Source organism: Canis lupus, chromosome 8 (genome assembly GCF_003254725.2).
Source record: "Canis lupus dingo isolate Sandy chromosome 8, ASM325472v2, whole genome shotgun sequence".
NCBI classification, from domain to species: Eukaryota; Metazoa; Chordata; class Mammalia; order Carnivora; family Canidae; genus Canis; species Canis lupus.
Genome location: NC_064250.1, coordinates 557,744 through 573,693, shown reverse-complemented (window position 1 = coordinate 573,693; position 15,950 = coordinate 557,744). Strand labels below are relative to the sequence as shown.

At 38.4% G+C, this 15,950-nt stretch overlaps 1 protein-coding gene across 1 annotated transcript; it reads left to right on the top strand.

Annotated features, from left to right (window-relative positions):
• Window positions 1–431: 431 nt before the first annotated feature.
• On the top strand, window positions 432–1,367 carry LOC112672713 (olfactory receptor 2G3-like). The gene is given in 3 exon segments (XM_025467837.1): window positions 432–1,015; window positions 1,017–1,300; window positions 1,303–1,367. Coding segments are annotated over 3 exon segments (933 nt in total).
• Window positions 1,368–15,950: the final 14,583 nt, after the last annotated feature.

Genomic DNA, 15,950 nt, shown 5'->3' with positions numbered 1-15,950 from the left:
ACTTTTCTCTGTTGATATAGTGTACACAGATGAATGTGTAAGAATGTATATAAAGGGAAAAGATGAAGAGAAATTTCTCCCTATGTTAAGACCTGAATATTGTATCTTGTATGCATAATTTTGTTGATAGTTAAAACCATGGAGATGATACTTGCTTCTTTATTTTGAGAGACAATTCATTTCAATAGAAGTGAGCTCATGTTTTTTGATATGTGTGCAAACAACCCCAACATTGAAAACACTCAAAAATTTTGACGAGTCATTGGACTTGATGTTCTGAATCAGCAAGCTAATGAGGGTAAAAAAAATAATAAGTTGCACAAGTTAGTTTCTATCAGCCCTTCTATTTGTACATTGTGAATCTAGGATAATTTTTTTCAAATGCACCTGTTCTCATTTCCCTCTTAGCAGAAGCAGTTCCCTCTCTAGAAATGGAAAAGGCCAATGTGAGCTCCTTGATGGGTTTCATCCTTCTAGGCTTCTCAGACCACCCTCACCTGGAAGCTGCACTCTTTGTATTTGTCCTTTTTTTCTACCTCCTGACTCTTGTGGGGAACCTCACCATCACCATTATCTCATACCTACATCCCCTCCTCCACACCCCTATGTACTTCTTCCTCAGCAACCTCTCCCTGCTGGACCTCTGCTTCACTACTAGCCTTGCACCTCAGATGCTAGTTAACCTGAGAGGTCCAGAGAAGACTATCACTTATGGTGGTTGTGTAGTACAACTCTATATTTCGCTAGCACTGGGCTCCACTGAGTGTATCCTCCTGGCTGTAATGGCTTTGGATCACTATGTTGCCATCTGCAAGCCCCTTCACTATGTGGCTATCATGAACCCAAGGCTATGTCAACAGCTGGCATCCATCTCCTGGTTTAGTGGTTTGGCCAATTCGCTGATCCATGCTACTATTACCTTGCAATTGCCTCTATGTGGCAACCACAGACTCGATCATTTTATTTGTGAAGTGCCAGCTCTCCTCAAGTTGGCTTGTGTGGACACCACTGTCAACTATTGGTGCTTTTTTGGTTAGTGTCCTGTTTCTCCTAATACCCCCAACACTCATTCTTATCTCCTATGGCTTTATTAGTCAAGCTGTGCTGAAGATAAAGTCAGTGGAGGCAAGGCACAAAGCCTGCAGCACCTGCTCCTCCCACCTTACAGTGGTGATCATTTTCTATGGCACCATAATCTACATGTACCTGCAACCAAGGAACAGCTGTACTCAGAACCAAGGCAAATTTATCTCCCACTTCTATACCATGGTGACTCCAACCTTAAATCCTATTATCTACACTTAAGGAACAGGGATATGAAAGTGGCTGTGAAAACACTCCTGTCAAAAAAATTGTGCTCCCTATGAACATGATGTACAAGGAAGTGTTTGAAAGACATGTAGTAACCCAGCTTCTATTAAGCCAAACCACATTACCACATTTCTCAATTTCACACCACTCAAGTTTGTGTTTACTTAATCTAACAAGGGAGATTTTCCTCTTATGTCTAACTAAACAAAACATATATGGTTTCTTAAGTTCAGAGCTTGAACAATGGGGAAGAGATTTGTGTGTGGGTATACATTGTAATCCTCACCAGAAAGTCTATATTTTATTTCTGACACTTATTCTCAGGGATTCAATAAATGTAAGTAATTAAATATTTACCAATTTTCTATGTTACAAATTCTTTTTTGTTGTTGTTTCCATTTTGTTGAGTTATTTAGTGTTCAAACACCTTAAATTTACTTTATAATGTCTCTTCATTAAGGCTCCATGTTGGAAAATGTACTTTCCCTACAAAGGCAGAAAAACAGATTTTCATACTTTCAATTTATTGAACCGTAGGATGCCATATTAATTGTTCTTTTCCATATTCTCATTTAAAATTAACTATCAAGAAAGGGTAGGAAAAACAAAATATACTAAGCATGTTTTTTTTTTGTTTTACCCCAAAAGATGCTACCTGTCCCTCCCTCACGGTTGCAAGCTAGATTTCATTTCAGAAACAAACAGCTGTGCCTTCTCACTAGATGATGTTGTTCTTGACATGGTTTGCATCAAAAAAATTGGCAGTTCTCACACCCACTCATTTTACTGATATTTTCTTGGTTAAATCTGAATACTGAGATTTTTAAATGTATATATTTATTTTTATTTAGAGTGTGACTGAAAAACAGAAGTCTCTATTGGGAAAATGCCTAATGTTAGATGATAAGGTAGAAAGACCCTAAACTAACATCCTTCATAGACACACCAAATCTATATCAATTGATAGAGCAAATCCTCCTAAAAAGAACCAAGAGCTAACTGAACAGCTTTTCTTCAACAAGACAGACCTTATAAAGAATGACAAGATTTCTGTTCATGTCTTTTGCCCATTTCATGATTGGATTGTTTGTTTTGGGAATATAAATAATAGTGAAAGGGAATAGAAGGGAAAGGAGAAGAAATGGGTAGGAAATATCAGAAAGGGAGACAGAACATGAAGACTCCTAACTCTGGGAAACGAACTAGGGGTGGTGGAAGGAGAGGAGGGCGGGGGGTGGGGATGAATGGGTGATGGGCACTGAGGGGGGCACTTGACAGGATGAGCACTGGGTGTTATTCTGTATGTTGGCAAATTGAACACCAATAAAAAATAAATTTATTATATAAAAAAGAATGACAAGAGATGAAGATACAGTGACAAAGGGAGCCCTCAGCCCTGATGGTGAAAATTGCATTGGGGATGGATAGTGAGAGAATGTGAGGAGATGTATGTGTCCTGGGGTGCTTTTTCTGCACAACTAGATATAGAGGAATTAGCCTTAGAACTCTGAGAGATGCTGGGGGAAATGCTGGAAATCTCTCAGATCAGAGGGGCTGGCAAAGGCCATGGTGTATGGTCCCTGTCCACTCTAATAGTGCAGACAGAGCAGTCTCTGGGCTCCCTAACCTTCCTGTTGCCTCAGGGACCCCTGGGTCCCTATTTCACGCCAGCTCTGGATGTTCTGAGGCACACAAAAGTTGTGATTTAAAACAGAAGCTGGAATATAACTGACCCAGGCCTTAAATTCTGCCTACAGTAGATGAGCTGCTGGAATTCTCCCCCCAGGCAAAGAAAGTAGTAAGCATCATGGTTTATGTTCCTCTTCCACTATGATCACAGAGGGAAACAGGGTCCAGGTTTTATAGGGAGGCTTCTGCCTCAGTAATTCCCAGGCCACTAACCCATACCAGCCCAGATGCCTTGGCACACAGACAAGAAGCCACAGTTTAAAGAAGTATATATATATATATATATATATATATATATATATATATATATTTTAAAGAAGTATATATATATGCTGAATATTCATATATATATGCTGAATATTCATATATATTCATATATATATGGTGAGTATCAGGACAGGCAGGTGCAACCCTCACCACCACTCTGCTGTCCTCTCATCTCTGGCCTACCTGTGCCCCACACCTGTTGGTGATGAGTGGCCCCAATAGCATGTCATAGCCCTGCCACCAGCCCACCCCTGGCATGTTCGTCACCTTGTGGGGTGGGACATTACCATCATCAGAGGCATGATCTTGGCTGTATACCTTCTCCAGATCTGCCTCCTCTTCATCATACTACACTGCTTGTACTGGCACAAAGGCACATACCACACCATGGAGGCAAAGGGCACAGAGTTTGCCTAAAGTGCATATTTGGCCCATCAGGATGACCACTCCCCCCAGGATGAAGATAACAGCAGCAGAAAGGAGTACTTTATCTGAGGGGATCCCGACCTGACTTACCTCAATGCCTCCTTCAGCTTAGTAAGAGAAGATGCACCCTGTAACCCCACCCTGCTACCTGTACCACCAGGCAAACCATGAGAGGGCCCCCCTAATCCCAGGATATGCACCTGGCCAAGGAACACTAAGTGGTATCTTGAGGGAAGAGGGGATAGAAGGAAGAATTGAGCCAGGAAAGGCCTCTCCCAGGCCCCCGTGGATGCAGTGGCCATGCAAGAGGCCTGCCTTTGCTCTGCCAGAGGGATAAGGTCTGGATCCTCCTGCATAATACAGATTATCATCAGCATGGTGTGGAAGTCCTTGCTGAATGGGTTGGTCTGAGGGCTGGGGAAGCAAGTAAGTGACTCTTCTGTAAGCTGAATGGCAATAATGGCATTAAATGTCAGTCCTGACATTTGGGAGAAGCAGCAGACGCCAAAGCTAAAGACACTTTTGTTTCCCATTGACCCACCTAAATGATTGGAAATAAATTTGAAATGTAACCAAGTATTCAGAGTCAAATAAACAAATAAAAAAGTGCTAGAATATAAAAGAGCTAGCCCTAAAACTCTGCCAAGTGATAAGTGAACTGTGGGAACACTTTCAGGGTTTGGAGGCTGGCAAGCACCATGGTTTACATTGTTCCATGGTTTTGATAGTGTGAATGAGAGCAGGGTTTGTGTGTCCTAGCTTGTCAACCACCTTAAGTGAGGTATGCCCCTAATCCACACCACCCTCAGCTGACTCATTAAGGTAGCTCCATATGGTACACACCTGGATATGCCTGGTCAGCACTCACTACAGTTCTAATCATCTTGCCAAAGCGACAAGTAGAAAGCACCATGGAACATTCTGAGCCTTCACCAGTTTGCTCTAGATGATATAAAAAGGCATCTCTAGTGGAGAGCACTTTGAGACTTCCTGGCTCATTCCATTTTTACTTCAAACTCCCTTGCCAGGGTGCTCCACTCATGGAGCATTCAGGAAACACTGGCCCATGTATGCCTCAGCTGCAGCCATGCTGCCAAGGTGGCCCTTGTGCTGAGCACACTGGGATAACTTGGCTTCACTCACATCAGCTTCAACTGTCCTGACAGACTTCTGTCTGTGTAGAGAGCCCTGACAAGCATGCATCCACTTTAACTTCAGCTGTTCTGCAAGGACACTATGCACAGGGAATACTGGAAATGTCTTGCCCATGTCCACTTCAGCTCTCTGTTCTTCCAGGGCATCCGTAGAATGGAGTGCTATGGGACCCTCATAGAACATATAACCCATAATTCCAGCCATTCAGCCTGTCACTACATACAACCTAAACAAGGGATGACTACACCTAAGATTATTCCTACAAGTTTAGGAGAAGTAGCTGTTAAACCTAATTCATAGAAACACAGAAAATTAAGCAAATCCAGGATACAGAGGAATATGCTCTCAAAAAACCCCCAACAAAAACCTTCATAAAAATAATAAATAAAACAAAAATAAACAATATATCTGATAAAAATTAAAAGTAATGATCAGCTTTACCATTTGCTTCAATGTGGATGGAACTGGAGGGTATTATGCTGAGTGAAATAAGCCAATCGGAGAAGGACAAACATTATATGGTTTCATTCATTTGGGGAATATAAATAATAGTGAAAGGGAATAGAAGGGAAAGGAGAAGAATTGGGTTGGAAATATCAGAAAGGGAGACAGAACATGAAGACTCCTAACTCTGGGAAATGAACTAGGGGTGGTGGAAGGGGAGGAGGGCGGGGGGTGGGGGTGAATGGGTGATGGGCACTGAGGGGGGCACTTGACGGGATGCGCACTGGGTATTATTCTGTATATTAGCAAATTGAACACCAATAAAAAACTTATTATTAAAAAAATAAAAAATAAAAGTAATAATCATAAAGATCCTCATTAGACTAAAGAGAAGAGTGAGAGAACTTCAAAAAAGAAATAGAAAATAATAAACAATCAATCAGAGTTGGAGAATATAATAGAAGAGAAAAATACACTGTAAGGAATCAAGAGTAGATTAGCAGAGGCAGAAGAGATTCTTGAACTGGAAGATAGGGTAATGGAAAACACCCAAAATGAACAGCAGAAAGAAAAATAAATTTTAAAAGTGAGGATAGCTTAAAGGATCTCTTTGAAAACAAGAAGTGAATAAACATTTATATTATGAGAGTTTCATAAAAAGAAAAGAGAGAAAGAGGCAGAAAACTTATTTGAAGAAATAATAGCTAAAATTTTCTCTAACTATCCAGTCCAAGAACCACAGAGTGTTCCAAAGAAGATGAACCCAAAGAAAGCCACACCACGACCATATTTATTTATTATTTATTTATTTAAGATGTTATTTATTTATTTGAGAGAGATACACAGAAAGAGATGGAGACATAGGCAGAGGGAGAAATAGGCTCCATGCAGGGATCCTGATGCAGGATTCTATTCCAGAACCCTGGGATCATGGCCTGAGCCAAAGACAGATGCTCAACCACTGAGCCTCCCAGGTGCCCCTACCATTAAACACATTTAAAATGTTAAACATTAAAGAGAAATAAGTCAATCGGAGAAGGACAAACATTATATGGTCTCATTCATTTGGGGAATATAAAAAATAGTGAAAGGGAATAAAGGGGAACGGGGGAAAAATAAGTGGGAAATATCAGAAAGGGAGACAGAACATGAGAGACTCCTAACTCTCGGGAACGAGCAAGGGGTGGTGTAAAGGGAGGTGGGCAGGGGGTGAGGGTGACTGGGTGATGGGCACTGAGTGGGGGACTTTATGGGATGAGCACTGGGTATTATGCTACATGTTGGCAAATTGAACTCCAATTTAAAAAATATGTAAAAAAATAAAATAAATAAATAAATAAATAAATAAATAAATAAATAATAAATAAAATTAAAAAGAGGAAAATAATTACAAAAGACAAAAACCAAAAACAGAAACAAAACCACAACAAGCCAGTTATGTACAAGGGAAACCCCATAGGAATTTGAATGAATTTTTCAGCAAAAACTTAGCAAGCCTGAAAGGAATGGCAATATATATTCATAGTACTGGAAAACAACAATAACAAAAAAAACAACAAACAACTACAACTAAAATATTCTACCTAACAATATAATCTTTCAGAACTGAAAAATAAATGCATTTTCAAGGAAAAAAAGTTAAAATGGTTCATCACCACTATACTGACTTTAGAAGAAATTTTAAAGGGACTTTTCATTTTTAAAAGATTTATCTATTTATTTAGATTTAGAGATAGAAGGGTGAGGGAGGGGCAGGGGAAAGAATCTCAAGCAGACTCCCCACTGAGTGTTGAGCCCAAAATGGGGCTCAATATGGACATCTTGAGCTCATGATCTGAGTTGAAATCAAGAGTCTAGCGAAGCTTCACCAACTGAGCCACACAGGTGCCCTGGGCGTTTCTAAGTAGACAAGAAAAGGCCACAATTAGAAGTAAAAAATGTATGAATAAAATGGTGCAAAATATGACAACACATACATAAAACATAGAAGGAGTAGGAAAAAAGTTATTAAAATGTGTTAGAATTTAAATGAACATAATCTTTTTTTTAAAGATTTTATTTATTTATTCATGAGAAATAGAGAGAGGCAGAGACAGAGGAAGAGGAAGAAGCAGACTCCATGCAGGAAGCCTGATGCAGGACTCAGTCCTGGGACTGCGGGATCATGCCTTGAGCCAAAGGCAGATGCTCAACCGCTGAGCCACCAAGGCGCTGACTATCATCTTAATATAGACATATTCTTTTTTAAATATAGACTTATATTCTTATGATGTTATATATGAACTTCGTGGTAACCACAAACAAAATGTATAATACATTTTCACACACAAAAAACTAAACAGAAAAAAATCCAAACATAATGTTACAGACAACAACTACAAGGATAAATGAGAAAAAATGCAACCAAGAATACTTTATCCAGCAAGGCTCTCATTCAGAACGGAAGGAGAGATAAAGAGCTTCCAAGACAGGCAGGAACTGAAAGAATATGTGACCTCCAAACCAGCTCTGCAAGAAATTTTAAGGGGGACTCTTAAAATTCCCCTTTAAGAAGAAGTCCAATGGAACAATCCACAAAAACAGGGACTGAATAGGTATCATGATGACACTAAACTCATATCTTTCAATAGTAACTCTGAACGTGAATGGGCTTAATGACCCCATCAAAAGGCACAGGGTGTCAGACTGGATAAAAAAGCAGGACCCATCTATTTGCTGTCTACAGGAGACTCATTTTAGACAGAAGGAAACCTACAGCCTGAAAATTAAAGGTTGGAGAACCATTTACCATTCAAATGGTCCTCAAAAGAAAGCAGGGGTAGCCATCCTTATATCAGATAAACTAAAGTTTACCTCAAAGACTGTAGTGAGAGATGAAGAGGGACACTATCTCATACTTAAAGGATCTATCCAACAAGAGGACTTATCAATCCTCAATATATATGCCCCAAATATGGGAGCTTCCAAATATATCAATCAATTAATAACCAAAATTAAGACATACTTAGATAATAATACACTTATACTTGATGACTTCAACTAGCGTTTTCTACACTTGATAGGTTTTCCAAGCACAACAACTCCAAGAAACAAGAGCTTTAAATGATACACTGGACCAGATGGATTTCACAGATATCTACAGAACTTTACATCCAAACTCAACTGAATACACATTCTTCTGAAGTGCACATGGAACTTTCTCCAGAATAGACCACATACTGCGTCACAAATCAGGTCTTAATGGATACCAAAAGATTGGGATCATCCCCTGCATATTCTCAGACCATAATGCCTTGAAACTAGAACTAAAGCACAACAAGAAGTTTGGAAGGACTTCAAACACAAAGAGATTGAGGACCATCCTGCTAAAAGATGAAAGGGTCAACCAGGAAATTAAGGAAGAATTAAAAAGATTCATGGAAACTAATGAGAATGAAGATACAACCGTTCAAAATCTTTGGGATACAGCAAAAGCAGTCCTGAGGGGGAAATACATCGCAATACAAGCAGCCATCCAAAAACTGGAAAGAACTCAAATACAAAAGCTAACCTTACACCTAAAGGAGCTAGAGAAAAAGCAACAAATAGATCCTACACCCAGCAGAAGAAGAGAGTTAATAAAGACTAGAGCAGAACTCAATGAAATTGAGACCAGAAGAACAGTGAAACAGATTTAAAAAACCAGGAATTAGTTCCTTGAAAGATTTAATAAGCTAGATAAACCATTAGCCAGCCTTATTAAAAAGAAGAGAGAGAAGACTCAAATTAATAAAATCATGAATGAGAAAGGAGAGATCACTACCAACACCAAGGAAATACAAATGATTTTAAAACATATTATGAACAGCTATACGCCAATAAATTAGGCAATGTATAAGAAATGGACGCATTTTTGGAAAACCACAAACTATCAAGACTAGAACTGGAAGGAATAGAAAATCTGAACAGGCCAATAATAACCAGGGAGTAATTGAAGCAGTCATCAAAAAACTCCCAGGACACAAAAGTCCAGGGTCAGACGGCTTCCCTGGGGAATTCTATCAAACGTTTAAAGAAGAAACCATACCTACTCTACTAAAGCTGTTCAGAAACATAGAAAGAGATGGAGTACTTCCAAACTCATTCTACGAGGCCAGCATCACCTTTATTCCAAAACCAGACAAAGACCCCACCAAAAAGGAGAATTATAGACCTATATCCCTGAGGAATATGGATGCAAAAATTCTCAACAAGATGCTAGCCAATAGGATCCAACAGTACATTAAGAAGATTATTCACCATGACCAAGTAGGATTTATCCCCGGGATGCAAACCTGGTTCAACACTCGTAAAACAATCAATGTGATTCATCATATCAGCAAGAGAAAAACCAAGAACCATATGATCCTCTCAATAGATGCAGAGAAAGCATTTGACAAAATACAGCATCCATTCCTGATCAAAACTCCTCAGAGTGTAGGGATAGAGGGAACATTCCTCGACATCTTAAAAGCCATCTACGAAAAGCCCACAGCAAATATCATTCTCAAAGGGGAAGCACTGGGAGCCTTTCCCCTAAGATCAGGAACAACACAGGGATGTCCACTCTCACCAATGCCATTCAACATAGTACTGGAAGTCCTAGCCTCAGCAATCAGACAACAAAAAGACATTAAAGGCATTCAAATTGGCAAAGAAGTCAAACTCTCCCTCTTCACAGATGACATGATACTCTACATAGAAAATCCAAAAGCCTCCACCCCAAGATTGCTAGAACTCACACAGCAATTTGGCAATGTGGCAGGATATAAAATCAATGCCCAGAAGTACATGTCATTTCTATACACTAACAATGAGACTGAAGAAAGAGAAATTAAGGAGTCAATCCCATTTACAATTGCACCCAAAAGCATAAGATACCTAGGAATAAACCTAACCAAGGAGGTAAAGGATCTATACCCTCAAAACTATAGAACACTTCTGAAAGAAATTGAGGAAGACACAAAGAGATGGAAAAATATTCCATGCTCATGGATTGACAGAATTAATATTGTGAAAATGTCAATGTTACTCAGGGAAATTTACATGTTTAATGCAATCCCTATCAAAATACCATGGACTTTCTTCAGAGAGTTGGAACAAATTATTTTCAGATAATTTGTTGGAAATATCTGGAAATTGGAATCAGAAAAGACCCCAAATAGCCAGAGGAATATTAAAAAAGAAAACCATATCTGGGGGCATCACAATGCCAGATTTCAGGTTGTACTACAAAGCTGTGGTCATCAAGACAGTGTGGTCCTGGCCCAAAAACAGACACATAGATCAATGGAACAGAATAGAGAATCCAGAAGTGGACCCTCAACTTTATGGCCAACCAATATTCGAAAAAGGAGGAAACACTATCCATTGGAAGAAAGACAGTTTCTTCAATAAATGGTGCTGGGAAAATTGGACATCCACTTGCAGAAGAATGAAACTAGACCACTCGCTTGTACCATACACAAAGATAAACTCAAAATGGATGAAAGATCTCAATGTGAGACAAGATTCCATCAAAATCCTAGAGGACAACACAGGCAACACCCTTTTTGAACTTGGCCAAAGTAACTTCTTGCAAGATACATCCACGAAGGCAAAAGAAACAAAAGCAAAAATGAACTATTGGGACTTCATCAAGATAAGAAGCTTTTGCACAGCAAAGGATACAGTCAACAAAACTCAAAGACAACCTACAGAATGGGAGAATATATTTGCAAATGACATATCAGATAAAGGGCTAGTTTCCAAGATCTATAAAGAACTTATTAAACTCAACACCAAAGAAACAAACAATCCAGTCATGAAATGGGCAAAAGACATGAACAGAAATCTCACAGAGGAACACATAGACATGGCCAACATGCACATGAGAAAATGCTCTGCATCACTGGCCATCAGGGAAATACAAATCAAAACCACAATGAGATACCACCTCACACCAGTGAGAATGGGGAAAATTAACAAGACAGGAAACTACAAATGTTGGAGAGGATGCAGAGAAAAGGGAACCCTCTTGCACTGTTGGTGGGAATGTGAACTGGTACAGCCACTCTGGAAAACTGTGTGGAGGTTCCTCAAAGAGTTAAAAATAGACCTGCCCTACGACCCAGCAATTGCACTGCTGGGGATTTACCCCAAAGATACAGATGCAATGAAACACTGGGACACCTGCACCCTGATGTTTCTAGCAGCAATGTCCACAATAGCCAAACTGTGGAAGGAGCCTCGGTGTCCATCGAAAGATGAATGGATAAAGAAGATGTGGTTTATGTATACAATGGAATATTCCTCAGCCATTAGAAACAAGTACCCATCAATTGCCTCGACGTGGATGGAACTGGAGGGTATTATTCTGAGTGAAATGAGTCAATCGGAGAAGGACAAACATTATGTGGTCTCATTTATTTGGGGAACATACATAATAGTGAATTGGAATAAAGAGGAAAGGAGGAAAAATAAGTGGGAAATATCAGTAAGGGAGACAGAACATGGAAGACTCCTAACTCTGGGAAATGAACTAGGGGTGGTGGAAGGGGAGGTGGGCGGGGGTGGTGTGCCTGGGTGGCGGGCACTGAGGGGGCCACTTGACTGGATGAGCACTGGGTGTTATCTTGCATGTTGGCAAATTGAACACGAATAAAACATTTATTTATTAAAAAATTAAAAATAATAAAATAAAATAAAATGTATTATGTTGGGGACACGTGGTCGCTCAGAGGTTGAGCATCTGCCTTTGGCTCAGGGCATGATCTCAGGTCAGGGATAAGGTCCCGCATCAGGCTCCTCGTGGGGAGCCTGCTTCTCCCTCTGTCTGTGTCTCTGCCTCTTTCTCTGTGTGTGTGTCTCCAATGAATAAAAAATAAAAATATTAAAATAAAATAAAAATATATAGATTATGCTAGTATACTCACAATGAACACCAACCATATTTTACTTTCTTCATATTTTTTAAAAACTTGGTTTATACTTTCTGAAACTTAAATCAAACTATAAATGCGTTGTCTGACACTTTTTTGTCTACATAATAACATTCATAGTTGGAAAAGGACAGAATTATTTAAAATATTTACATCAAATCCAAATAACATTATTTCAAATTAGCACTTCCTCCATGACACAGAGTGAACAGATTTATAGTTTTGGATTTATGTACAATGATTCATTCAATTAACTAATATATATCTACCTGGCAAAATACTGGAAAACAATTATATTAGCTTCCCTTAAATGTAATTAATAACAGAAATGTTTATTCAATTATGTATTTATTATAAAACAGCCATAAATAAGTGATTGCTTTACTTTCCATAGAGCCTCTTGTCACAAGATCTGTACACACACATGAAGAGAAATAAGGGCTTTGTTATTGATATTGTTTACCTGAGGTCAAAAAGCAGACACCAGCAAAGGGAAAATGAATCCACCCCATAAAGAGGCAGACTCTCCTTTGTCTCTAAAATGAGAATATAAGGAAGTAACGAAGAGCAATATTTAGTATGTTTACTTGGCCGAGGTCACTGGGGCAAAGAACCCCAAGGAAGTAATTAAGACATGTGTTCACTGGTGTTTAGTTCATTAGGAATCACTGAGGGAAAAGGAAGCCTGTAGGATAGAAATTTCTGTCAGTCTAATATTACTATTTAGCAAGGGATTATCTGCTGTTTTCAGCATCCAAATAAGATGACCAACTTATTTCACTAAGCATTATGATTTCTAGATCTATCCATGTTATTGCAAATTGCAAGATTTAATACTTTTATATTTTTAGATATAATATATTTATAGATATTTATAGATATATATCATATATATCTTTACCTATTCATTTATTGATGGGCACTTTTAAATAATGTGTAATAAACATAAGGGTATATGAATCTTTTCAAATTAGTGTTTTTATATTCTTTGGGTAAATACCCAGTAGTGGAAGTACTGGATCATAGGATATTCTATTTTTAATTATTTGAGGAAGCTCTATACTCTTTATCACAATAGCTGCAACAGTGTGCATTCCCACCAACAATTCATGAGAGTTTCTTTTTCTCCACATACTCACCAGCACTTGTTTCCTCCTCTGTGTGTGTGTGTGTGTGTGTGTTAGCCATTCTTATAGATGTGATATAATATCTCATAGTCATTTTAATTTACATTTCTCTGATGACAAGTGATGTTGATCATCTTTTATTTTTTTAATTTTTTTATTTTAAGTTAGTTTTTTATTGGAGTTCAATTTGCCAACACATAGCATAACACCCAGTGCTCATCCCATCAAGTGCCCCCCTCAGTGCTCGTCACCTTGTCACCCCCACCCCCCCGCCCACCTCCCCTTCCACCACCCCTAGTTCTTTTCCCAGAGTTAGGAGTCTTTATGTTCTGTCTCCCTTTCTGATATTTCCCACACATTTCTTCTCCCTTCCCTTCTATTCCCTTTCACTATTATTTATATTCCCCAAATGAATGAGAACATACACTGTTTGTCCTTCTCCGATTGACTTACTTCACTCAGCATAATACCCTCCAGTTCCATCCACATTGAAGCAAATGGTGGGTATTTGTCGTTTCTAATGGCTAATATTCCATTGTATACATCAACCACATCTTCTTTATCCATTCATCTTTTCATGTGTCTGTTGGCCATCTGGTTGTCTTCTCAGGAGAAATATTTGTCCATGTCTCTGCTAAATACCCTGTCTTTTGATTGGAACATTTAGTTCATTTAGATTCAAAGTGATTATCAACAGATATGTACTTATGAAATTTTATTTCTGGTTTTGTGGTTGTTTTGCTAATTCTTCTCTGTTCTCTATTTTTGCCTTGCTTTGTCTCTTGTGGTTTGATGGCCTTCTTTAGTGATATGCTTGGAATCCTTTAAATGTTTTATATATCCATTATAGATTTTTTTATTTGTGTTTACCATTAGGTTCACATACAACATCTTATGAATATAGCAGTCTATACTATGTTGATGGTCATAAGTTTGAACAAATTTTAAAAGCATTAAATTTTTACTGCCCTCCCCATGTTATATGAATATGATCTCATAGTTCATATTCTTTATTTTGTGCATCTCTTGATTGATTTTTGTATTTATAATTTGTTTTACTGCCTTTGTGCTTTAACCACTATACTGATTTTATAATGATTAGTCTACTACTTTTTTATATGTCTGCATTACCTTTTAAATGTTTTCCTTTTATGTTTCCTTATAAATGTTTTCCTTTAGTCTTATTCCTAACTATAGCCTTTTCTTTCCACTCAATAATCCACATTAATGTTTTTTGTAAGGCTGGTTTAGTGGTGATAAAGTCCTTTAACTTTTGGTTGTCTGGGGAAATTTATGCCCCTTCTACTCTGAATAATGGCCTTGCTGGGCATTCTTGGATACAAGTTTTTCTTTTTTCTTCTCTTTTTTTTTCCTTTGAGGACTTTGAACCTACTCTTTTTTTTTTTTTTGCTTTAAGTTTTTGTTAAAAGATCAGCTGATAGGGCAGCCCAGGTGACTCAGTGGCTTAGTGCCACCTTCAGCAGGGCCTGATCCTGGAGACCCAGAATAGAGTCCCGCATTGGACTCCATGCTTGGGGGCTGCTTCTACCTCTGCCTGTGTCTCTGCTATTCTCTCTCTCTCTCTCATGAATAAATAAATAAAATCTTTAAAAGAAAGATCAGCTGATAACCTTATGGACTTTCCCTTGTATGTCTTTTAAACATTTCTCTGCTGCTTTTAAAGTTCTCAATCACTACTTTTTACCATTTTATTTGTTATGTGTCTTGCTGTGGACCTCCTTGGGTTGATTTTGTCGGAGGCTCTCTGTGCCTCCTAGATGGGGATATCTGTTTCCTTCTCCAGGTTAGGGAAATCTTAAGCTATTATTTCTTCAAATAATTTTTTTGTCCCACTTATCTATCTTCAGAGATCCCTTTCTGGGATCCTTATAATGCCACTGTTATTAGGTTTGATGATGTCACTTAGTTCCCTTAATGTATTCTTATGTTTTATTATTATTCTTTTTTTTTTCTATATGCTGTTCAGCTTTATTACTTCCCATTATCCTGTCTTCCAGATCACTGATCTGCTCTTCTGCTTTCTCTCATGTTTAATCAATATTCCCTTTGGTGTATTTTTTTTAATCTCAGTTTTTGCATTCTTCATCTCTGGTTCATTTTTATATTTCCTATATCCTTGTTGAAGGTTTCACTAAGATTTTTCAGTTTCCTCAAGTCCAGCAGGAATCTTTATAACCTTTACTTTGAATTCTTTATCAGTCATATGTTATTTGTTTCATTTTGCTCTTTTGCTATGGCTTGGCCTTATTCTTTTATTTGAGACATATTCTTCTGTTTCTTCATTTTATCTGATTCTCTGTTTGTTTCTATGTATTAGGAAATCCAGATATGTTCCAGACCTTAAAAATTATGGCCTTGTGAAAAAGAGGTCTTACGGTGCCCTGTAGTACAACAACCCTGTTTCCCAGACCAAGAACTTCAGGTGTGTTCACCATGTAGGTTGCATGTGCCCAACTCTTGTGCCTGATCTGTGTTTATTTTCAGTCCAGTTGGCTGCAATGGTCCCCTTTGCTTGTTGTGGACACATGGGCATGATTAGGTTCCTATGCTGTTATTGGGCCTGTCAGGGCTT